The sequence below is a fragment of the Euprymna scolopes genome, chromosome 2 (assembly GCF_053919585.1).
Source record: "Euprymna scolopes isolate OS-2025 chromosome 2, ASM5391958v1, whole genome shotgun sequence".
Taxonomy (NCBI): Eukaryota; Metazoa; Mollusca; class Cephalopoda; order Sepiida; family Sepiolidae; genus Euprymna; species Euprymna scolopes.
The window spans coordinates 183056028-183082764 of NC_136483.1; the positions used below are offsets into that span (position 1 = coordinate 183056028).

At 33.4% G+C, this 26737-nt stretch overlaps 1 protein-coding gene across 1 annotated transcript in view; it reads right to left on the bottom strand.

The window, feature by feature from the left end:
* The window catches only part of LOC145299351 (uncharacterized), a 348674-nt gene that overhangs the window by 136739 nt on the left and 185198 nt on the right, over window positions 1-26737 (bottom strand). The window contains exon 3 of the mRNA XM_080144394.1: window positions 2686-2748. Within this exon, the coding sequence (XP_080000520.1) occupies window positions 2686-2748 (63 nt within the window). The remainder of the gene's footprint in view (window positions 1-2685; window positions 2749-26737) is intronic.

Genomic DNA, 26737 nt, shown 5'->3' on the forward strand with positions numbered 1-26737 from the left:
TTCTTGACTAAGTTTGGTGACGATTGCTCGCGCCATATAGATGCTAACCTGTTCACGAATAAATAAAGAAACAAATGTATATGTTTAATTAAGTGGTCGCCCAACTTTTCTCGGTCGTAAAATACGCTTAAATACATTTTAATTCATGCAGATTTTGTATTTATTATTATAGAACCAATTTTCTATTGATTATTATATTGTACCTAATATATGTTAGTACCTCTCAGTGTGACCCGGTCATAAAATACGCTTAAATATGATATTTTAATTTATGCAGATTTCGTATTTATTATTATAGAGGCATGGATTATATATGTATTATATTATATTGTACCCAATATATAATAGTGATTCCAAAAGTAAAAAAAAATATATGATTTGGATGCCATCGGATAGAATCAAAACCAAAACATATAGCACTCTGGCTTTACCGTTTGAACTATTATCAGATGGATAAAAGAATAATTAACTTTAACGACTCTAGCGTATATATTTGCGCATGCGTAAAAACAACACGTTTAGTCGACTTAATTTTGCCAAGTTCGAATTTTTTTCTAATTTAATCCATAAGCAACTATTTTTACCGGCTAAAAACTCAGAAATGAATGGTCAACAAAATATGCAATATATTTGATCTGCCTCGCGTCGCTCTGCAACCTTGCGTCTCGGAGGAGATGCAGATTGAAAAATTTGAGACGTACAGACAAGCATAGTGAGTTATATAAATTAGATTTAAATCAACCAATACTGAAATGTGGCATTATCTCTCTTGAATAAGAACTCACATGTGTATAGATAGATATAACTAGTTATACCAAACCCACCGAAAACATAACCTCTACGGCGAAGGTAATTCTGCGGTTCTATGGCTATCTATCTATCTATTGCGGTATAAATCGTAGACTACTTTATATCTTTAATTTACCTTAATAAATATTGAAATAAGATATTATCCATATTGAATAAGAATTCTAGTGTATATATAACTATAGACACCGCCAAAACTCGCCGAAAAATCAAGTTGTTGTTGTTTTTAAAACGAAATTACATTTATTAAAATCCATTATTTCTGAGTTACTTTTTTTCCAGAAAGATAAAACCCTGAATTTTATCTTATAGAAAGCAGAATAATGTAAAACTTTTTCTACTGTTTTTAATTAAATTTTAAATGTTAAATTTTCCCCAAAAGTTAACAATTGACATTTTTGCCTTGCACAAAAACGTATATAAATATTTAAAAAAAATAGGTTTTGAAAGAATTAATTTGTTTATTTTTTGTCTAACAAAGATTTAGGGTAATTTTCTATGAGAATATGCAAAAATATTATAATATAAGTACCTGGATTTCAAATAATTCCACTTATTCATATAGGCAACCAGTTACTTCGCGTCGATTTGATACAATGTTTACATTTGTACTTGATTAAAAGCAAACTACCGAAGACCAAACAGGCAAAAAAAAACAAAAAAAAAACAACTTATTTTTTTTTAAATTTCAATATATTATTAACGCTGATGCTGGCCAGTACCAGATGGGTGACCATTTTGATGAACTTAGTTTTTAATGCGTATGTGTGTGGGCCAGGCTCCCAGAATAAAAATTGACCCAGTCTAGAAAGATTTTTCCTTCATTGAACAAATTATTTCAGCGCGTTTGGTCCACCGTAGTCGATAGGCGGCAAACGTTATCAAACGGGATCGAAAAAATGATGATATTTTTAACACAAAAGGCACAATATTTATCGATTTTTTTTTGTATCGATTCTTCAAAACATTTCCTGTTTAATAATGGTCATGCATTATTCGGCTCACTAAAAAAATTGTTAATTTATTTATCAAAGATTTTAAAATGGCTTTTTTCGTATAAATATTTAAACATTAATTATTTTACTTAACATATTCACCGAATTTCACAATTCAAAACTCAAAAGCGGAATAATTAAACACAATCGAATTTCTGATATTCAGACGTCAAAAGAAGGTATGGAAACAAGTTTTTTTTTTAAAAATCTATAATACTGTCCCTTACAAGAACACAATATGTTTTGTTCAGTTTCAGATGATTATTTTAAGCATATTTGAACCCCCCAACACAAGGGGGGTTGTAAGCAAAAAATATATATATATATATAAATATATGGTTCATGAAAAATAAGTACACTGTTATAAAGTTAATTCTTCTCTTAATAATCGCTGAAAATTTCGTATTGATTGGATAATAATCTGATTTTTGGTAGATTTTTAAAAAGCGAGTCCGTCAAAAAGTACTTAGCTGCCCCCCCCCCAGTTTTGGCGGTGCCTATATAACTATAATTAGGTATCTACACTTGCATCTGTGTTATTAATTGTTAAACACGTATATGGGTTCTGCGGTTCTATCTTATCTATCTATCTATCTATCTATCTATCTTTCTTTCTTTTTGGTTTTTACATTTTTTTATATACGCGCAATCTATCTATCTATCTATCTATCTATCTATTTATCTATCTGTCTATCGTCACTCAAAAGCAACCAACTTATATTCAATTTACATAAGAAATACTGCCATGGTGTTTTTTTTTGCGAACAGTAAAATTAAACGAAGAAGGTCTATTTATTGTCATATTAATTGTATGCTAGTATACATATAAAAAAGAGAGAAACTACATTAAAAAAAAAGAAGAATAGAAAACTTGCAAACTTACAATTTTACAATTCCACGAAGATGCACAGTTATCCTCTGTGGCCGTTTCATTGATTGCAAGAAACTGTAAAGAAAGAAAAAATATATAAATACATGCGTGTTTGAATTTTTGAGATGAGGATTGATTATTTGTATTATTTTGGATTCTTCAGACTACAGTTTTCATCTTCAATATTATTTTCACAACGTTTCGGTCAATGTGACCTCAGACTCTCTTCAGGTGTACTCGTCGAACTCGAGAGTCTTTCTGCCGAAACTGAGAATAAATCTGTCGAAGTTAGGAATCTGCACGGAATTTCGAACCAAACCCTTTGTTTACACGGGGGTAGCATGTTCTTGTTCTGTCAGCCATGACTGGGTAGAAGTTGTAATTTTCTATTCTATTTTGAGTATCGCGCGAACTGAAAATTAAAACTTCAACCTCAGAGTGTGTGTTTAAAACTGAATTACAACCGAATTTTACCAAGTACTTAATCCACGCAATAATCCATGGCGTAACGAATAAACTACTAGGTAAAATTCAGTTGTAAAGTTACAACTGTGAAAATAAAATTCAAGACGAGAAAAGTGGCCAGAAGAATCCAAAATTACGAATAAATGCATATATATATATATATATATATATATATATATATATATATATATATATATATATATATATATATATCATAGAAGACCCGTTGGCTCAACATTAATACAGTGTAGATTAGATAGATAGATCAAAAGAAAGATAAGAAAAAGATTAAACAAGATCATCATCATCATCAGCATCATCATCATCATCATCATCATCAAAGTTACAAGCAACTGTATGTATGAGATGACTGTGGCGAAGTGGTTAACGACGCGGATTGTCAACACGGATGTGCCAAGTTCAAATCCAGTTCCTTAAACAGAAACACGAACATATATATATATATATATATATATATATATATATATATATATATATATATATATATATATATATATATATTTAAATCAATTCTCACCCCTTTCTGAAGTTCGCAACTTTCGCGTAGTTCCTCCCATAAGTACCAGATGCCTTTAGAGAAAGAATTCTAACTAGAAATATATCAGAGAAACGAATGCCAACAAGCGAATAATCTGATTCATATAAAATAAATAAATGATGGCAACAATAGCAACTGTAACAAAATCATTAAAGCAAATATAGATGAAATTGAATTGAAATATGATATTATTTCCCGTTAATAAGAACTATTTGTATATGGATAGCTACAACTAGTTATACCAAACTCAACCGAAAGCATAACCTCCATGTCAGATATAATTCTGCGGTTCTATGGCTATTCATCTGTCTGTTGTCTTATTAATAATAGACTACTAGTATATCTTTAATCTACCGAAATAAATATTCAAATAGAGTATTATCTCCCTTGAATAAGATTGATTGTATGTCATTTTTATTTTTCAAGTTCTGTCTTCACTTTTCTGTATTTCAAGATGGGTTTGAGAAAATGTTGTGGAGGATTGGGGTTGTTTTAATTTTTTAAAGGCAAGTTAGTTTATATTTTGGAGAAAATATTTACTTCTATCAAGTAGTTTAGAATTTTTTTGTATATATTTGTGAAGAGTTATTTGATGTTGTTAATGCTGTAATGTTTTTGGCACATACGAGCTATGTCGTTGCAGTTTATTAGAAAATGTTTAACTATGTAGTTTTCTTGGCAATATAAACATTCTGGTAGGTTTCCACTTTTCAATAGGAATGAATAAGTGATATTTGTGTGCCCTGTTCTTATTCTTGTAATGATCGCCTCTTCTCTCCGTGTTAGTTTAAATTTAGGATTCCATTCTCCAAGAGTGGGGTTGATTTCTTATAGCTTGTTCCATTGTTGTTGGCATTTTGTTTTAATGCATAGGTTTATGGTTGGTTTAAAGTCGGTATAGAGGATTTTTATATTGGATATTTCCAGGTTTAATAAAAACTCTAGTTTTAAAAAATAATAAATAAATAAATAAAAAATACGATCAAATAAAAAATGAGCGACTTTCTAAGAAAACACCAGATCTCCAAGGTGGAGACGTTTACCTTAATATCGTTTAAAAAACCAACAACAAAAACTATATATATATATATATATATATATATATATATATAGGAACAAGTAGTTAATAAAACATGTTAAAAAACACTTTGAAAAAGAGTTTTAAAAAATTTAATTTTAAAAAGGAAACACTAAATAAGTGGATAGCTCTTAATCCGCGGAGTTTCGAAGAAATACTTTCCTTCTCATCAGGATCGGATTTTGCTTGCAACAGTATCAAATAAAACTACATAGATCAGTCATAGATCTTACTTGATAACAAAAAAAGTGAAGCGGAGGGAATAGGGTGAATAAAAAGGTGATTTCATGCGAATGGATAGCCTGGTGAAGGTTAAATATCCAATGACAGTAAAATCCAAAGATGCAGAATCCAAGAAAGTTAGTTAAATGTCCATATGCACAAGTAAAATCCAAGGGAATCGCGTAATTGGAAGATTATCGAAAGTAATCCAAAAGGCAGAAATCCACGGAATAATTCACAAATAGGTACAAGGAAAATGCAAAGAATTCCAATATATTATTAAAAGAAAGATAAAATTTTAATTCTTTAATATTTATAAATTACTTTAGTTTTGCCATCTTGGATCATTTTGTGTAAACTTAACTGTAATTCTTATTCTACGTTTGTGTCTATGTTTTTGGATGCTAAAACATATATGGGTTCTGCGGTAATCTATCTATCTATTTATCTCTTGTCATATTAATTGTATACCTTGATTTTTACATTACTATTGAAATATGATATTATCTCCCTTGAATAAGAGTTCTCTTGTGTATATATTATTATAGTTAGTTATTTACGTTCGCATCAATGTTGTATGTTAGAAACAGTATATGCCGTTTTGCTATCTATCTATCTATCTATCTATCTATCTATCTATCTATCTATTGTCATATTTATTGTAGATTACTAGTAAATATTTAATTTACCCAAATATTGAAATAGGATATTTTCATCCTTGAATAAAAACTACCTATTCCATCTTAAGGTATAACTAGTTATCCATATTTTTATATATTTTTTGTAAGTTAAATAAATTATATGATTCCCTGATTTTATATGGCTATCTAAAGATGTCTTTAATTCACCTAAATAAACATTGCAATAGGATATTATACTTGTTGAATAAGAACTATGTATATATATATATATGTATATATATGTATATATATATGTATGTATATATACATATATATATATATGCATATATGTATATATATATATGCGTATATATATAAAGGGGAAATAACTGTCAAAGCTTAAATAAATAAACTTACTTCCGCTTTTAAAGGCAAATGGGGTCGGCTAATAATAATTTCAAGTAAATTAAACCTAATATAAATTAAATTAAAAATAAATTAAACAAATTAATTTTATTTAATATTCCTAAATAGAACAATTAAAACAATTTTATTACATCAAACAATTAGTAATATGAAGCTAAATATTGAATAAATTTTCTTTAATGTCATATGCAAATGAGGTTAATGCTTGAATATAGATTTTCTTCGAATAAATAGTATATATAGAAATCACGTTGGAATGAAAGCGTGTAAACGTCCATTTTCAGTATTAAAATTCATTTGTAAAACAGTGCCTTTTGTACATATTAATCAAATTGTGAATAAACGAACAGGAATGGGGCTTAATCATAATTAGTATATTTCTTGCGCGCGTGCGTGGATGAGTTTTAATGCATAAAGTAAAGCCAGTTTGTTTCTCGATTTCTGATATGACGATTGATTTCTTCGAACTGCTGTTCTCACCTTTAGTGTTATTTTCACGACGTTTGGGCTGATGATACCTCCGACCTTATTCACATATATCTTGTCAAACTTTCAGTCGGCACGGGGATCTGCACGGTATTTCGAACGAAAACCTTTATTTAATTCATGGGGTTAGCATGCTATCATTCCGTCAGCCATGGTTGGGTATAAGTCTTAAGTAATACGCAATTGTACTATTATTAAAATAGATTTTCTTTAATATAATAGGCAAATGACGTTACTTCTTGATTGTAGATTTCTCTTTAAATAAATAGTATATGCAGAAATCACGCTGGAATGCAAGTGTGTAAACGCTCGTTTTTAGTATGAAAATTCATTTGTAACATAATAAATCAAAATTTGAAGAAACAGACAGGAATACGCTTTTATTATCATAGATGCATTGATCAATACAATTGTATATTAAATAAACATTGGAATAGGATAATATACTCCTTGAATAAGACCTATTCATTATATATATATATATATATATATATATATATATATATATGTTTTTTAATTCATCCAGCCTTGACAGACGTGTTTTTAAATATTCTCTCCAGTGCTTTTCTTTTAATGATTTGGAATTCATTCCATTTGCGCTTTTTTTCCAAGGAACTCTGCCTTTTGGATTATTTTGACCATTTGGAATTTACCCATTGGATTGAAATTTTAAATTCGACCGTTTTGGATTTTACCATTTTTGGATTTTTACCCTTCACCGGATTATATATATATATATATATATATATATATATATATATATATATATATATATATATATATATATATATATATATATATATATATAAAGGGGAAATAACTGTCACAGCTTAAATAAATATACTTACTTCTGTTTTTAAAGGCAACTGGGTTCGGCTAATGATAATTTCAAATAGATTAAATTAAATTAAAAATAAAATAAATAAATTAACTTTATTTACTATTTATAAATAGAACAATTGAAACAATTTTATTACAGCAAATAATTAATAACATGAAGCTAAATAGTGAAATATATTTTCTTTAATGTCATATGCAAATGAAATTAATATTTGAATATAGATTTTCTTTGAGTAAATAATATATAGAAATCACGTTGAAATCACGTTGAAATCACGTTGGAATGAAAGCGTGTAAACGTCTATTTTCAGTATTAAAATTAATTTGTAAAGCAGTGCCTTTTGTACGTAATAAATCAAATTTTGAACCAGCAAACAGATAGGAATACGCTTTTATTATAATAGATGTATTGATCAATATAATTGTATGTTAAAGACATATATCGCGTTCTATATTTCAATGATTAACTATCTATCCATCGTCCTAGTAATCGAAAAAAACCAACCTGTCTTTAATTTGCATACAAAATACTGATTATTTGCGAATAGTAAAAATAAACGAAAATAAAAACGAAAGGAATGAAAACATTGAAGCAAAATAAAAGTCTGCCAACAAAACAATTACATTTAAAATTCCTGGATTTCGTATCGAGGTCATTTCACCTCGCAGAAAGTATGGTTTTCGGGTCAGTTCTGTAGGGCGTGGAATCGGTTTCAGTTTGAAGGACGAATTAATTACTTCATGATTAACCATCGAAAATCGACACACTTCTTGTTTTTCTTATTCGGAGGGCTGAAATAATATGAACAAAAGTGCCAACGCCTAAATTTGAACCCATTTTCCCAGCACCGAAAGAAATTGGACATTTCTGTATTCTATGAAATACAATTCAATATGTTTTTATGGCTGGAGAAGGATTCGTGGGAATAAGTACAAACGCATACATATAAACGTTTCAAATAATTGAAACAATATACAAAACTAAACAAATGAATAAGTGCACGACTATAAAAACCGGTCTACTTTAAATCTCATTAATGAAAACAATCTGGACGTGTGTAAATTACAAAGGATTTAAAATTATTTAACACTTGATGAATACTCGTCTCAGGACAAGTAAAATAAAATCTCTGAACATAATAATTTTGTAACAATTTTATATCCTTTTATACTTATACTAACATGCACTTACACTGAACCTTATGTCTAGAATCCTCGTTCGATTTTTGATCAAAATCCATGATATGATTTTGATTCTAGAAAATGTCTTAAAGGCTCAAGTTTAAGAGGTCTTGAGAAGAAATAGAAATTCAAGGAATCTATCTTAATTGGTGTCTACTTATGAGTAACGTTGTCCGCAGACTAGGACACATTGTTTCAGTCGTAAAGGAAACCAAGACAAAGAATAGGAAATAACTCCAACTCGCTTGTTCTTTGTAGCAACAATATTTATTTCCTGATTGGTACAGTTTTGGCGACACCCACGTAACGGAGAACGTTCTTCATGTTTCCCACGAGATAATAATCTCGTCTCTCAGGTGATGTATATATATATATATATATATATATATATATATATATATATATATATATATATATATATATATATATATATATATAGTGGCATTAAGCCTCTCCACCTTGGGGAGGCTTATTGTCAGCGAGAAATCAATGATAAGCGGCTTTTGCGATAATGCAAATTCATTTGCAAATGTTGTCAAAAGAGCTAGAGGAGTACTGGAAATCTGGGAAGACTTGTTGTCACTCAGCTTCCAGGGAGCACCGCAGGTTGTTTTAAAGGAGAGATCTTTGATGACCTGTGTGAAAGCTCCTTGTGAGCCAATAATAATAATAATAATAATAATAATAATAATAATAATAATAATAATAATACGAAATCTGCATGAATGAAAATATCATATTTAAGCGTACTTTATGACCGGGTAACATCGACCGGTTTGCTAATATTATATAAACCCATGAAAAAAAATATATTGGATTTACTCAATTGTAATCTACCAATATGTGTAAATTAGAATTAATTTATTTGACGTTTAACACGAAAAAGTTTATTATTTTTATCAGTGATTTAAGTATTTCACATAGCGAACTTTTCGAAGCGATAACGAACCGGAAAAGCTAGCAAGATATAAAACTATATTAGAAATAGTCTGCTAGAAAGGACTTATCCTGCCTTGATAGAGTTCAAAATAGACTTCTTAGCCTCGTAGTGGATGCCCTTTTCTCTTCCCTGCAACCTCTATCTCACAGAAGAGATGTTGCGAGTTTGTTTCTGCTTTATCGTTATTTTCATGGCAACTGCTCGGTTGAGCTCCAATCTATGGTTCCCCCTCACCAAACTTTCACAACAAACACCTGTCTCGCAGAAAACACTATCACTAATTTCCCTCACTCTTTATTTGTGTCTAAACCTAAACGTAGATTCCATGAACAAAGTTTCTTTCTTAGAAATGCACGCCTACGGAATTCTCTTCCGTTTTCCTGCTTTTCCAGCTGACTATAATATGGTTGTCTTCAAGTCTAACGTAAACAAGTTCTTGATGAGCCGTTCCATATAAGTTAACAAATTTACCGAATTTCCGTTACTAACGATTACTATATTGTTCAATTTCTACTGTACACTCTTTAACCCTTATCCCCGAGTGACCTCTTAGCCTTGATAAGTGGTGATGCCCACGTAAAAAAAAAGAAGTCTTATTACTGCGGTACGTATAGACCAGAATACATGATAGGTTAAATATCAACGTAGAAGAATAATAAAACCCTTTTTGAAGAACTTTTGTACATATGTAGGAAAGTAATAAGACTGTTCTAGAATATGCTATGTGTATGTGTGAATTTATGAATATGTGTGCGTTTGTGTTGGCGTGTCTATATGTGCTTTAGAAGAGTGTATAGTGTGTTTTTGTTTGTCTGGGTGTAGATTGATGTTTTCTTTAGCAAGCTGCCATATGTTTCGTCAAAAGAGGTTTATAGTAATTATGTCAGCTTCTAACTAAACTGAGGTGCGTTAACATCAGTTTCAAGCGGGTACACGTTCCATCCGGACAAGCCCTGCCACCGTTAAACAAATACACACACAAATATTAAGCAGAAACCCTAGATAAAATGGACAAAAAAATAAATAAATAAATAAAAAAATAACCCGATGTATTCTTACAATGGGGAAACATTCCCATCGGGAAATTTCTTATAGGATATCTATTTCCTTGAGAAATTTATACCATATTTCCGACTTTCGGATGAGGGTTGATAATTTGGATTACTTACATTTGCTGTTCTCATCGTGGGTGTTATTCTCGCAACGTTCCGGTCGATGTAACCTTCAACCTTCTTCAGGTGCATATTGCCAAATTTGGTGTAAACTCAAACATTCTTCAAGTGCTTCTTATCAAATTCGGAAATCTTTATATAGAACTCTTGAATCTACTGGTGATTGCTTTGTTTTATAGCATATCAACTCTTTTCGGGTTCATTTGTTTATTGCGGACTATTATCCTCATCTTTTTTAGTTTTTGTTTCACGACGTTTCGGACAACTATTCCTCTGGCCTTTGTTAGCTGGTAACTGCGACGGGATAGGAAGTTCGAATCTCTTAACTGCATTCTCAGCAATTACTGCTTTCCATAGTTTTTTTTTTTTCGTCTCACCACGTTTTGGGCAACTAAGCCTCTAGCCGACTTTGGGTCGGATTGAAACCGCAATCTTTAGACAATGCTTTTTTTTTTATTACATTTTCACCCCAAACAAGGCACATTGCCACTTTGGTGTAAGGGGCTACTATCAGGGGAAACATCTACTGGGGTACTATGTAGGGATTTGGGCAGCAAGATGTTGGTTCACGTTGCACTTGAACTTTTGCATGTCAGTACAGTTGGGGAAGCAGTGACCTGGAATGGAATTCCAAAGTCTAGCAGTTCTGGGGAAGAAACTACTGGAGCAGAAAGATCTTTTACATCTAGGGATCTCTACAGTGTGGGGGTGGGATTTTGCAGCTTGTCGGGTCTGTCGAGGGTGTTCACGTCGTGGGGGCACAAGTGCTTGCAGTTCATCAGAGCATTCACCATTAAAATACTTGTAGAACAGGCAGAGGGATGCAACGTTTCGACGATGGGACAGAGGCTGAAGCTTAGATGCCAGTTTAGGGCCTATCAGATTTGCGACTCTCTTTTGAACCCTGTCAAGGAGCGAGAGACTAGTAGCCGATGCACCAGCCCAAATATGACAGCAATACTCCATACATGGGCGAATGGTGGCCTTATAGAGGTACAGGATACTTTCAGGTGTTAGAAGTTTTCTAGCATGGTAGAGAGAGCCTACCTTCCTCGCAGCGGCCCTGGCAATGCCCTCGATGTAATTGTTCCAACTCATGTTTCCTGTGAACGTTAGGCCAAGGAGCTTGAAAGACGTACTCTCAGATAAAGAGTCGTTGGTCATTGCTATAGGTGGTAGAGAAGGTTTCTTGTAATTATTGAATGAAACCAGTTTAGTCTTGGCGGCATTGAACATGACCATCCATTTTTGTCCCCATTCCACTACTGATTGGAGGTCATCCTCTAGTGTTTCTGCCATTACTTTAGATATATGTTCATTTGTTTTCCTGTCGTGCCTGCTATAGAGTGTGGTGTCATCAGCATATATACCCATCTCAGAGGCAATCTTGTCGGGGAGGTCATTTATGAATATCAAGAACAGCAGAGGTCCAAGGATAGATCCCTGGGGCACTCCCGCATTTATATCATATTGTTTAGATGTACGACCGTCGAGGAAAACCTGGATTTTTCTCTTATCTAAGAAGGATTTAATTATGTTAAGTATTCTACCAGTGATACTGTATGATCTAATCTTCCTGAGGAGACCCTCCTGCCATACCCTGTTAAAAGCCTTAGATATATCTAGAGCTACCGCTCTGCCCTCTTCCGCTTTGTCCAGTGAATGGTATATGCGTTCAGAGATTACAGTGAGGATATGTGCCGTGGAACGGGCTTGTCTAAATCCATATTGTTGGTCGGTCAGAAGTTTATCATCTGTAAGGTGCTGGACTAGAGCATGGTTAATTAAGGTCTCAAATATTTTGGCAAAAAGTGGGAGGAGGCTAATAGGGCGATAATTTAATGGGTCAGTTCTTTCGCCAGAATTCTTGAATACTGGTACCACAGAAGCAGTTTACCTGAAACCGTAGAGATTCAACGTCTCTATCCACTGCGCCACGGGCCCCATAATTTTAATCCTACTCAGAGCCCTCCAGAGCGTGGTGAGACGACAACGACTATGGAAGGCAGTAATTGCTGAGAATGCAGTTAGGAGATTCGGAATTCCTATCTCATCGCGGTTACCACCTGACGAAGGCCAGAAAAATAGTTGTCCGAAATGCTTGAAACAACAACTAAAAGACGAGAATAATAGTCAATCGACATTTCAATTAATTAAATAATATATACCATTCCGGTTTGTTGGCTGTTATTGCTCTTGTGAGCTACGACGTTTTTTGGTTGTAGAAATAATTATATGTGGCCTATATTATCGGGTTAGTCCTATATCTTTATAAATGTATTAAACTGGCATGTAGTTCTCACTCCATTTCCCTATAATGAAAAACTTATTACAAATCTGACTAAAAAATGTAGAGTGCTTACAGAGTTTGCTTCAACTATATGAATACACTTTTTTCTAATCTTATGAAATAGCATTTTTTGTCGGTCTCTCACGCTAAATATAAAAAATAACACATTCGCCGGACTTTCACACAAAAAGCTTATATGTCTCGGACACGATTGAGTAAGTTGCTCGTGCCACACCCAAAACCCATATTTCCCAGGCTTTTCCTTTGTATTTACTTTTTCCAACTCCAACCCAGTTCTAAGAATGACCTTAAACTAAATTCGATCGGCAGGTCTAAATTTAGCAACTTTGTTAAGTATGGAGACTCCTTTAGATAGCAGTAATTTGTTATCGTCGTTAATCCACGTTATCGTCGGCAAATTGCGGACAGGTTACGTAAGCCGCTAGTAGGTGCCAAAACGCTTAGCCGCTAGTCGTTGCAGAAGTCGACAATTGGCAAACCGTATCTTTTCTTTATTAAATATTTTACGGTATAACTTGTTTATTACATTGTTTGGTGAAAGTACAGAATAGTTAAAAAGCTCCTTCTTCATGTTAAGAATAGCTTTCTAAACAATATCCTTATTATTTCAACACGGTCTGTAAACTGTACAAGTATTTTTTTGAGCTTGTCATACAGTGGCATATATCATAGATTTTAATAGTACAAATTTGCTAGATTAAATGTGGTGTTGGGGTGACTAGACTTATTACCCCCTAACGTTGAATCGAACGAATGCTATAATATTTAGTTTGCTGAACCTCATCATAACAGATGTCCATACAAAATTTTAGTCAGATCGGCATTCCCTTACTTGCTTTTTCATATATCGGCCACAGCCACCACTGTCCGCAATTGGCCAAGGGCGACAGTTGCCACAACCAACAACCGTAGTTTAATTTTTTTTTACGAAGAGGGATCACGCTTCCATCGGGCAACACTGGTTAACGGGTCCTGCTAGTATTTAAAAATAATATATATATATATATATATATACCGCTCCCTATCTGAGGGTACCAATTTCGTTAAAGGGAAAATTATTCCCAACTCGCATTTAGGTAAAAATACACTTTCGTAAATAATTGAATTCATTCAAAACGTATCGAAAAAACAAAAACAAATAACATCTATCTATCTATCTATCTATCTATCTATCTATCTATCTATATATATATATATATATACACACACACACAAGGGAAGAGTAGTTTGCTTGAAGCATTGCTGGTAAACAATATATATAATATATATATATATATATAAATACATATATATATATATATATATATATATATATATATATATACTATTTCACGTATCCACATAAAATATTACATTTTATGTATAGATATAAAAATTTATGCATCCATTTTTAGTATTTACGTCAACATGTAATATATGTTATTATATGTAATATGTAATTATAGTTATATAGCAAGTGACAAAAATCTATTTATAACAGTGACACTATACAGAGGCTTCTGCGTTTCATTGCCGTAATAAATCGTCAAGGCCACACTGCAAAGAATTGTGTTATTAGGTATGTTTATATCTACACGTGGCTTTTGTTTAGCTAGCTAACCAATCAGATTCATTGTTATTTTCTCCAACAGGGAAACGTTGCTATTAATAGGTTCGGCTGGTTTTTACTTTCTCTTCTTTTATTCTGTTTTTAATGGAAATCTTTCGTGACAAAGCGTGAAGCCACTTGATGAAATGAGTTAACAAAGACGAAAGTTGATTATTGCAAAAACAAAATATGCTTATTGACCTTGGTCTTTTAAAGACCAAGGCTGTAGGTAGAATAAAAAAAACAGTGACCAAGAAGAGAGTTCCATAACCTTGCAGTCCTTTGAAAGAAGTTACTAGAATAGGAAATTGTATTATAATTAAATATTAAAACAACGAATTGATGGAGACTTATAGACATACAAGTACAACGAGCGAAACAAAAGAAGTAGTGAACAGATCAGACAATTTTCAGGAAAGCATGCTATAATAGTATTTGTGGAAAATACTGAGACTAGCAACATCACGTCTGTGAAAGAGAGATTGCAGGTAAGAAGAAAGTGTGGGGCCAATCAAATTACAGATGCGTTTCTGCAATTTGATTTATTTATCAAGAATCTTCAAATGAGACTCAGATTCACCAGTTCAAATCTGACAGCAGTACTCAATACATGATCTAATGGTAGATTTTCAGAGATAGAGAATAGTCTCAAAGAGAAAACTAATTTTACGAGAAGGAGAAACAGCAATGGATTTAATACATGGACTTCAAGAAGAATTTGATGAGAAGGAAAGACAAAGAAGTTTTGTATATGGGTAACGAATGGCTTGATTGCCATATATTTATTTATAGCTTACTATATATTTATATAAATTGAACTGTTTTTCATCATTGTTCTCTCCACCTTTATTCCTACAACATGCGTATAAAAGAGAACATTACACAATATGACGATCGTAAAGAAACCAAACGCGTAATCATCACAAAAATCAGAAAAATAGAAAACAAAAATTCTTGTTTTCCATCTTAGTATACAACGCTACAGTTTAGAATAGAGTTTTCGTTGCTCGATCGCAAATGACAAATAACACCTTGAGAGACCAATCTTTAAACTCCTCGGCTTAATATTCAAAGGCAACACAAATTGAAACATTGCAGACATTTCAAAGGTTGCTGCAAACAAGTTGGGCTCCCTTTACCGTGCTAGAAAATTATTCTCACCAAAGAGCAGCATATATTTTTACAATTCAACTTATCCCAAGTATTATTGTTGTTACAAAGCTAGTGCACCTTTTACTGGCCTCTCCCCTTAGACAAAGTCCAAAAAAAGAGTCTCAAATCTAATAGGTCCTGTCCCATCGTCGCAATGTGACACCATGTGCCTGTCAAATACTTTACTAGGATGTGCTGTGATGAACTCATCGGACTTGTGCTTTCTCGACGTACATACTCCCAACTTACCTGAAAAGCAGCAAAATCCCACCTTTTACCATTGAAGACACATAGACACGGTAAAGCCTTCTACTTCTACCTAATAGTTTTTCTTCAGACTGCTAAACTTTGAAATCCCCCCCCTGTTTCCTGCTTCCCTGACTGCAATGGTTTAAAGGTAATGTGAATAGACATCTTGCCGCTCGACTCACAACAATCCCTTGGCAGACATAATCTCAAATGACAGCCCCTTTAGTGCCGAGTTTTTATATGCCTTGTTTATGGCGAAACAAATTTTTTTAAAGTTACAAATAGAATTTGCGTTGATTTGTTATGCTTAAGTTCGAACTAGCATTTTACTCTGCCCGCCACACTCAAGTTTGAAATATTTTTCTCTTACGTAGAGAATTATCAAGTTACTCGAGGACAAGAGGTAATGAGTTTCCGGTGGTCGTGCTAATTAGTAATCATATACGCTGGGCAGAATTTGATTATTTAAAAGGACAGCTCAAAAAGAACTTGTTTAGATTGGACTTGAAAACAGCCATGCTATAATCAACCGGGAAGCAGGCCCGTGGTATTGTGTTACACAGATTATTCTAGGAAAGGTAAACAAATTTGTTCGTCAACCAAACATAATCACGTTTGAAATAGCATTTCATCGGTCTGTTGCGCTTAAGTTTTAAATAAAATTTTCGTCGGTCTGTCACGCTCAAGTCTGAAATTTCGATTTTATTTCTTTTAGTCCTTCCTTACACACAAATAAATATAACAAATAAATGACAAAATTCTATATTCCAAATTTCAAAATTTTGACCATCTTACAATTTATTCTTTTAAGTATGTTTATATTCACAATTCTTGACACCTCCTGCTTTGTAGCGCAAAATCACTCATTTAATTATCATATCAATCAATGAATCTATTCTGCTCTTAACTCATCAGAAAAAAGCACCTGTCAATGTAATAAGAGAAAATAAAACGCATGAGGGTATGGTTACAAAATCTATAAATTAAGAAAGAAGTTGCAATTATCTTTTATTTTTTGAAGAGTTAAGAGTTAAATAGATTTATTGGTTAATATAATAATTAAATGAATAATTTTGGGCTACGAAACAGAAGCTGCCAAGAATTGTGAATGTCAACGTACTTGAAGAAATAAATTGTAAGATGGTCAATACAAGTTATGACACCAAGATTATCAATCCAAGTTATAACACCAGGGACATTGCGAGCACCCGCAAAATGCAAATCCGGACGGTTCGACACTTGAAGGTATGTTCAGAGTGAAGAAAACAAAGTTTCCAGCCACGGTTATTGTCTTTGGTGTGGTTTCAAGTGAGGGCCACATCATGCCACCTCACATCTTCGAAGTTGACTTGAAATTCAATACCAAATTATACCTCGATGTGCTAAAGAATCTGGTGATCCCCTGGCGCAATCATGTGGCCACTGGCAGACCCTGTGTGTGGCAGCACGACTCGGCACCGGCTCACAAATCTAAAGATACCCAGGCTTGGCTTCAGAAGGAGTGCTACAACTTTGTGCTCTTCTCTCACTGCCCCCTTCTTCTCCGACCTGAACCCGCTGGACCACTCCGTTTAGTTATACGTCGAGAATATCACCAACATGACTTCGCACAAAAAGAGTATTCGCCGAGTATTCACCGAGTATTCGCCGAGCTCCTGCCGGCGCTTGTGGAAAAGTCATGCTTCCAGTTCTGGGCCGGTACCGAGGCGGCTCTACTATATAATATATCTAATAGATATAATTCAGTTACCTGAATTGATTTTTTTCAATAAAAGTTTTAAAATAAAGCTGTAGTGTTGTTTTTTTTAAGGGCCGCAATTTTATCCTTCAACCCTGTACATACCAATATTCATCAACTTTATCTTTTAGTGTTTATTTATTTACTGTCAATCTCGCGGGGCAAAGAGAATGCGGGAGGCAATGGAGAGTAGGATACATTTGAGTACACGTTTTACGCGTGGCATCAGAAATCCCAGCCCTCTCGCCTCTCCTCAAAAAGCTACCGATTGTTTGGTTGTGACCTTGCGAGAAGGTGGTGAGCGAGTTTAGTTCATCTTCTGGCACGTAGTCATGGCTTGAGGGTCGTAAACATGGCCCTAGGTCGTGACTTTTGGAGCAAAAGAGCTAACGGAAAATCGCTTTATGTAGTCGCACAGATACATTAATTAACTCAAGTATTTTCTTCTCTCTCACCCGATACGCCTAACACATACATATAAATATATAAATGTATCTATATAATATTTTTCTTAGTCTATTTGTTTGTCTGTCAGAATTTTTCTTGGAAAATACTGGGTGAATCTAACTGAAATTTTTATAGACCTTTTTATGACAAGGTGCAGCGAACTAAGAATTATTGTATCCATAAGATGCAGAGTTAAGGATTAATAGAAATTAATACAGAGTAGTCACCAAAATACTATATTTACCCCAAACTACTGATCCGACCTGACTGAAATGTTGTATGGACTTTTGTTATGATAAGCTGAAGCGGACAGGGTGTTAAGGTATCCCTTCGATACACAATTAAAGATTAATAATGATTAACAGATGATTTAATGCAAAAGGGATAAAAAATGTAACCCTTTTCAAGCATTAATTTGCCATAAACATCCGTCCGTTCTAAACATACTTTTATATTTACGATTTTTTTAAAGATATAAGTGATGCTTAATTTAACCAGCTAACCAATCAAAATTGTTGTTATTCCCGCCGACAGTTTAATTCTTATTTTGTTATGTTTTGTATATGGGTGATGCATCCTTATATATATATATATATATATATATATATATATATATATATATATATATATATATATATATATATATATATATATATTTATATTTATATATATATGTGTGTGTGTGTGTGTGTGTTTGTGTGTGTGTTGTCGCTTTGCAGGGCCGTAATAACCAACAAAATTACAATGGTACAGTTCACAAAACGTACACTACCAAAGGTATGTTACAGAAGTACACATCATTATTCTGGGGCTAGTACTGACACGAATAGTTACACCAATGTTCATATGTTAATTTAGCATATTCTTTGGATAAGTTTAAAATGCGTAGATCGGTTTATTCCACAACGAATTATATATCTATATCGATCACTCTCTTGATCTGTCCGTGTGCCTGTCTGTTTTTCTCTCTTTATATATATATATATATATATATATATATATATATATATATATATATATATATATATATATATAGTAAGTTATAATTAATATTATAATTACATTTATATTTACATATATATATATATATAGTAAGTTATAATTAATATTATAATTAAATTTAAATTTACATATATATATAATACAGTTATAATAATAATTATTATTATTACATTCGGCGTATTAGTGCATCTGTTTTTTTTTTTAAATTAATTTAATAATATAGCTATGCTTGCTAGGTGTGGGGATGTTTTTTTTTAGTGAGGTTTCGAAATTAACCCTTTCCATATCTATTTTTGGTGTGGTGAAATAAATTCTTTTGAGAGTGGTATACGGCGTCATACAATCAAATGTTAAAAACAAAACTTGTCAAGAAATTTCTAGATCTTATCGAAAAGCACTTTCCCGCAACCAACCCCTTACAAAAAATTTTCAACAAAAATACCTTAAAGTTTTCCTACAGCTGCTGCTAAAATTTAGAAATGATAATCCGACCACATAATAACGAAATATTACATAAAAGCAATGAAAACCACAACAAAATAAACAATAAAAAAAGTGGACACCATGACAAAAATAAAATTAACACGAAAAACACATATGTAACTAGTAGAAATAATAATAATAATAATAATAATAATAATAATAAACCGAACATTAACAACCATGCTAGGAATAAAAATAAAAATTTTAATAACGAGCAAGATAAATGCAACTATAGATACCCCACGCTCTGCCCACTTCAAAATAAATGTCTAACCAAAGCATAGTTTATCAGGCAACAATATTTGCGAAAGAAAACCCGATACGTAGGTATGACGTCCTTAGATTTCAAAACACGATATTATGACCACAAAAGTACATTCAATAATAAAAAACACCGTATGAAAACAACGCTAGTAAACAAATACTGGGAACTCAAGGAAAGCAGACGTTCGCCGGTAGTCGAATGGAAAATAGTAAGACAAGCAACCACATGTAGAGACCTAGACGATCCATGTAGATTATGCCTTCACGAAAAATATGCTATCCTATACTTTAAAGAACCTCAACATCTATTTAATTGTAGGAGAGAAATAGCGAACAACTGTGTTCACAAGATAAAATTTACTCTAGGATAGAGATACAAAATAATTTTAAAACTAACAATAACAATAGAAAATAAACAAATAAAATAAATAAATAAATAAACATGCATATGCATAAACTATCATTCATATATATATATATATATATATATATATATATATATATATATATATATATATATATATATTTAAATAAGGGGGTAGTCACCAACAATGTGTACTTTTTAACATTATTTTATTATTCCGTGTCTTGGTTTTTCATTGAGAATTATGTTTGGATCATTGTAATAATGTTTTTAAGTCATTGAAATTGTTTTTACGCGCGTTTCAGACGTTCTGTGAAGCTTCCTCGTCAGAAATTATTTTCAAATGTGTTGGAGATGTAAAAATGGTGATTTTCGTAGTTTATTTGAAGTGTTTCCAAGGGGTGGAGGCTTGTAAGTGTTTATTATTCATTGGCATGTTCAATTTTTATTACTCTTTTATTGGGCTTGTCCAGGCTGCTGACCTGGCTGTAGTCACTCTCTCTTTCTGCTAATGTCCTTTCTTTTTTATTTAGGGTGGGGTAGGGTGTGTGTGCGTGTGTGTGTGTGTGCGTGTGTGTGCGTGTGTGTGTTTGCTTGTATTGGTTTAAGAATGTGTATCCTGTTTTATAATATTATGAGGTCATTTTCTCCCTTAGGAAGGTGACTGGGATCCGAGGTCGTTACTAATGTGTACGTGTGAGGAGGGGGGCAGCTCTTCTGAAATAAGGGTAGGGGTGCTTTCATTCTATTTTGATATTTATTTTTTGGATTCTTGGATTTTAGTATTGTGATTTATCGTTTTAGTCTTTTCGGGTATTCCTTATATTATGTTTGTTTAGAAAGAGGGGTGTATTTAAAATATGTATAGGGGATTTTTTAATGTTTCTATTTATTTGTCTCCCCATGTGGGTATGGCCAGACTTAGGATCTGTTCCTAGTGTGGGGGAGATTTTGTTCCCCAGAGGGGGGGCAATTGGAGGGGGTATAGGTATGGGAGGGGGATGATAGAAGGGATGATAGTTGTTTCAGTCATGAGGGGGTTCTCCTCCACTGACTTAGGAGGGGGCGAGGTGTTGGAACAGATATTATGCTATGGTTCTAGGTGTTTCCTAGTGTTGTTGGTTTCGAGGTTAAGTAGGGTTGGTATTGTTCAGCGTGTTGTGTTAGAGATAGGGGTGTTATGTCTGTGTGTGGTTGTATGCGCGCACGTGTGTGTGTTTTAATGTGTCGGTTCTGATTTATGTGTGGGTGTATATATGTGTATGTGTATGGATGTGCATGCGAGTGTACCTTGCATTTCATGTTTTTGTGTGATGGTATTAGGCTCTATTCAGTTCAGGAGTGAATCTGGTGATGAAGTTTTTTTCCTGTGTAAGTAAATAAAAATAATTGTCTGTTTGGAAGATTGGCATTATTTTGAAGCTGTTTCCACTACATGTGTGTACGTGTTTTGAAACATAGAGGTGTCTGTTATCTGCAATTTTGATGTTGCTCTTATGTAAGGCCACTCTATTGCTGAAATATTTGGTGGCGCCTATGTAGGATTTGTTGCATGTTGTGCATCTTATTGCATATACTACATTTCTGGAGGTGCAATTTAGATCCTTTTTTATTTTGAATGCTTGTGCTGGGTTTTTGAATGTGTATGTGTTACCTTCTATTATTATGTCACATACTCCACATCGCGGTTTGTTGCATATTTTAACCCCTTTTGTAGTATGTGGGACGAGTTTTGAAGAAGTTAGGATGTGTTTTAAGGAAGTTAGGATGTGTTTTAAATATATATATATATATATATATATATATATATATATATATATATATATAATATTCCATTAAGCACCTACCTGCCCGCCCAATCTTAACCCTTACCCTTTTCTCTTTACCCTCTTTACTTCACCCCACCCTCTTCTTTCCCTCATCTAAAAGGCTTCCCTCTCCCACTATCAACAAGAAAGCTCGCCAACACTTTACCGGGATTCTCACCAGAAGCTAGTCGTTCAACCCATCGTTCTGAATATCATCTCCCGGATTATTCTGCTATCCATACCATTGATTTCGAGGTCTATTGCATACATAATTTCAATGCTCAAATTCTATCACTCACGGGATATATACAATGGAATGGTATATCCATTTAACATCTGATACACTGTGCCAACACCTAAAACGATTTTGGAGTGCATCTACCAAAACACACTCAATGCACCAACAAATACAGCTACCTCGTATACCTTTCGGAAAATCAATAAGGAGCAACCATGCTCTTTTGTTATATGGGATTACTGCCTTCTCCTCTGGACCAATACTACACCTACCTGGATTTATAACTTTATCGAAAATCCATGGATTAAGGAAATCAACATAACCCCTTCTATATATTTCTTTTGTCAAACGATAATATATATATATATATATATAAACTAACATATTAAAAAAAAAAAACTTAACCTAGATTTAAAACAGGTCAAGACACTAGATATCTACGCTAAATAACAAACACAAAGGAACAGGTCAACCAGAGGTCAAATGGACATTTGTCCTGTAAGTGCCTTCTCATTGACTGATTAGGAAGGGTACGGTGGATACTAGAAAGCTGCTTGGCTAACAAAAAAACTCAATGGTGCGTATATAAAAAACGCGAGACAACCACAAAATTCCCGCATAAGCCTGAAGAATCCTAGAGTGGAGGAAACGCGAAATATTCAGTGTAGCTTAATCGCCATATATATTTTATAACTCACTAATAACTAGCTCTGCCTACGTATTGAGCATTGTTGAAGTAAATACTAAAAGTTTACGCATAAATTTATACTTTCGTATATTAATTTATGTGAGTAAATGAAGTATATATATATATATATATATATATATATATATATATATATATATGCTTCATTTACTCACATAAATTAATATACGAAAGTATAAATTTATGCATAAACTTTTTATATATATATATATATATACACACTAGCTGTACCGATCCGTCATTGCTCGCGATTTATGACCTTTATATTTATGTTCTATAATCATGATGCAATTCATAATTTTCATTATCTAAGTTAAAAATGCAATAGGTTTGTTAATCATAGCTAGAAGAACCCCGTCTATTTCAAGCATACTAAAAAGCCGCTAAGTCTGTGTGTGTTCCTCCCAAATAGCAAAGCAGTACACGCGCTTTTAGATATTATTATTATTTATCTTATATGTCACAATTCATTTAATTTCACCTACACTGATGATTTTGGTGGGTTGTTAGGGAATTACAGATATCCCTCCCTCATACACTATCTCCAATGATCTTCCCATTCATGATATATCTAGGGCAAGCAAATTATTTAGTTAATTGAAACAAACGCTGAGGGACGTGCAATTTATATTTTTGTGTAAGTAGATGCTTACATACACGATTTGATATCCACACTTTTTCCGCTAAATGATCTTTGTTCGACTTTTCAGGTTTCATAACGATATATCGTTGTTTTATTTTTCTTTCTGTTCCCGCCACAGGTTCCAAATTCAAAATGGCGTCTGATTCATGCGCCATTCTTTTTATGAATCGAGCGCTGTAAAATCTCGTTTGGAGAATTGCTGGCGGGAGATGAGGGGGTAGAGGGGATGTACGGAAACGCTGGGAGCTAACAAACAAGTCAGGTTTCGGTTTGATGTGTTTGATGAAGTTCGCAGATCTTTGTAACATGGAAAACCGACATTAGCCAGCCGTTCGTTCTCGAAGTATCAAATGATGAGAATCGCATATCCGAATCTACCAATGAGGGAGAACTGGTGATGAGATCGACAGACTTTGTTAGAAACAAAGGTTCAGAAAGGAAGCAAAGAGCGGGCAGGAGAAAGATTAGGTTCAGAATTAATAATAGGTTGGTTGGTTGCTTTTGTTTTACGGCATATCAACCCTATTCAGGTTATTTAATTCCGAAGCCAGTGATTTTGAAGAATTTTTTTTAATTATATATATTTGTTTTTTGTTTTTTTTCAAGTCGGTTTCTATTTAACCCATAGTTGGGACCCTAACAGGTATTACAACTCTGGTTCAGAGTAGACCTGAGAGCAATGCCAATTAAAGGGTGGCTCTAGACTCCCCAAAGCCCGCAAGCTGGAGCCTCACCATCGGATATAGTTTAAGATCATATACAGGACTTAATTAATAATAGACATTTTCAAATAGATATATAGCTGGGTAGGTAATAGATAGACAGACAGATATACAAATAGATAGGCCAAAAGAGTGGATAAATAGGAACGAATACATGAATGTACTGATAAGCACAGAATTATATATATATATATATATATATATATATATATATATATATATATATATATATATATATATATTCCTACTTGTGAGACATCGGCTTTGGGTTATTAGCTGGTTGGATGACTGCGTCCCTTGCGAGACGAAGTAGGTCTATTTCACAGTCGGATTTCGGCGCGGTTTGCTTGATCTCTGTTAGTTAATAAAATTTCTTGTGTGCAGGCGTTTGGTCAGTTGGCAGAGTGCTTGCCTCGCATGCAAGAGTCTCGGGTTTACAAACCCGGGTTCGGATATGTCTAACTGATGAGCAAAAATTAGGGCGAAACTCGAGTCTTAAACTTCCGGTTTGTTGGCTTTCATGGCTCTTGTAGATTGCGACATTGTTTGGCTGTGGAAATAATTATATAAATTTATATATATACAATTATTTCCATATTAAAACAACGTCGCAGTTTACAAGAGCTATGAAAGCGAAAAAAGAAAACACCAAAAAAAAAAACAACAAAAAAAAAAAAAACAACAACTGGCGCGTTGCTTGACTGTGAAAATAATTATATCATCTCTGACATTCTGGAAAATTCTAATATTAATTTGTCTTCGAGGTTGGCGTTTTGGATGACATTTAGCGAGTGTAAGATCTTACCAGTGAAACATTGGCTTGGGTATTCAGTGGTTGAATGATTACATCTCTTGTTTGGTGGATTTCGTTGCAGTTTGCTTGATCTGTTTTTAGTGAAGATGTGTTCAACCGATGAGCCCAAATGAGGGCGAAACTCGAGTCTTGGACTTCTGGTTTGTTGGCTTTCATGGCTTTTGTGAGCTAAGGCGTTGCATTTCTTTGAAAATAATTATATAATTTATTACATTTTACAAATTTTTATACTTATAGGCACTAGTGTTTCGATTGAAGGAGTCTAACCAATTTGCAAAACACCTTTGACCTTGCAGCCTGTTATTCAACCTCTACGCGCCATCAATTAAAGACCAAACATTTCAGTTCTCTATTATATTAATAGTGTAAGCTTAATCAGATAGTGTTCAATGGCAGTAACCAGAACATCACATTAAGTATAGATTTACGGCGTATTAAAAAGAATCCCAAAATATATATAATCGCATCATTTATAATTTTATATTAGACCGATTTTTATTCCATGTTCTAAAGATACTAGATTTTCGAGTTTGATCCGAATGGAAAAATCGTTCTAAATTTGTTTTTAGAATGTTGGTTTTTGAAAAGAAAGCCTTCCCCCAATGACACAACTTTGATTCATGAAGTCACATGGTAGTTGGAGGACCAACCTGTGATGTTCTACCAAAAACGATCTCCAGAATTGCATTAAACGATGGGAGACGTGCGTAACTGGGTGGTTCCTATGTAGAGAAACACTATTACCTGTTTCAAGTTTCGTTGCCCTACTGACATGAATAGTGAAATTTACTCTATGTATGTCTGTTTGTGTGTGTGTGGATGGAGGGGTTCGTTCCCTATAGATTCGATAACGGTTTGACCGATTATTATGAAATTACACACGAATGTACTTTATGTGCCTGGCAGCGTTCTTAGATAGGTTTTGTATCGAAATGTCTTCGCTAAGTATCGATAATCGATAATCGATAATCGAAAAAAAATCTGATGAAAGAAGAAATATGCAAATTTGACCAAAGTTAACATCTCACACAACCTAACATCACAAGCCCATTTTAGAAGTTTTATTACCACACAAGCCGAACGGACCACCGTATAAAATTAACAGTAGGTTCTTTGATATGGCAGAGGCGCGTTCGAAATAAATGTTTCTGTTTAAAGCACAAATGTACCATGATACTTGGCCTCTTGTATTTTAAACTTAAATTCAAGCCATTATATATAAAATATAATTAAAAAATCAACAGTAGGTCCTCTACAGTGCAACGAAGACTACAATGTATTGTGGATTAAGTCACTGCGGGGAGACATGTGAAGTTTCCTCCCAGTACATCGCGGTGGATCCCCAACTAGAGCAGGCTATCAATCTAGTTGACTGAAAAATATGGGAGTGTGAAACATTTGTTAACCATCATTCAATCCCTGGCAACGTCGGGTCTTTCTGCTAGTATTCATATAAAAATTCAAGACTCCTACTGTAAAATATTGTTGAGTAGTGTGTTCGTCATACGACTTGACATCCCATAGAACTTAATTCTGTTCTTTCCT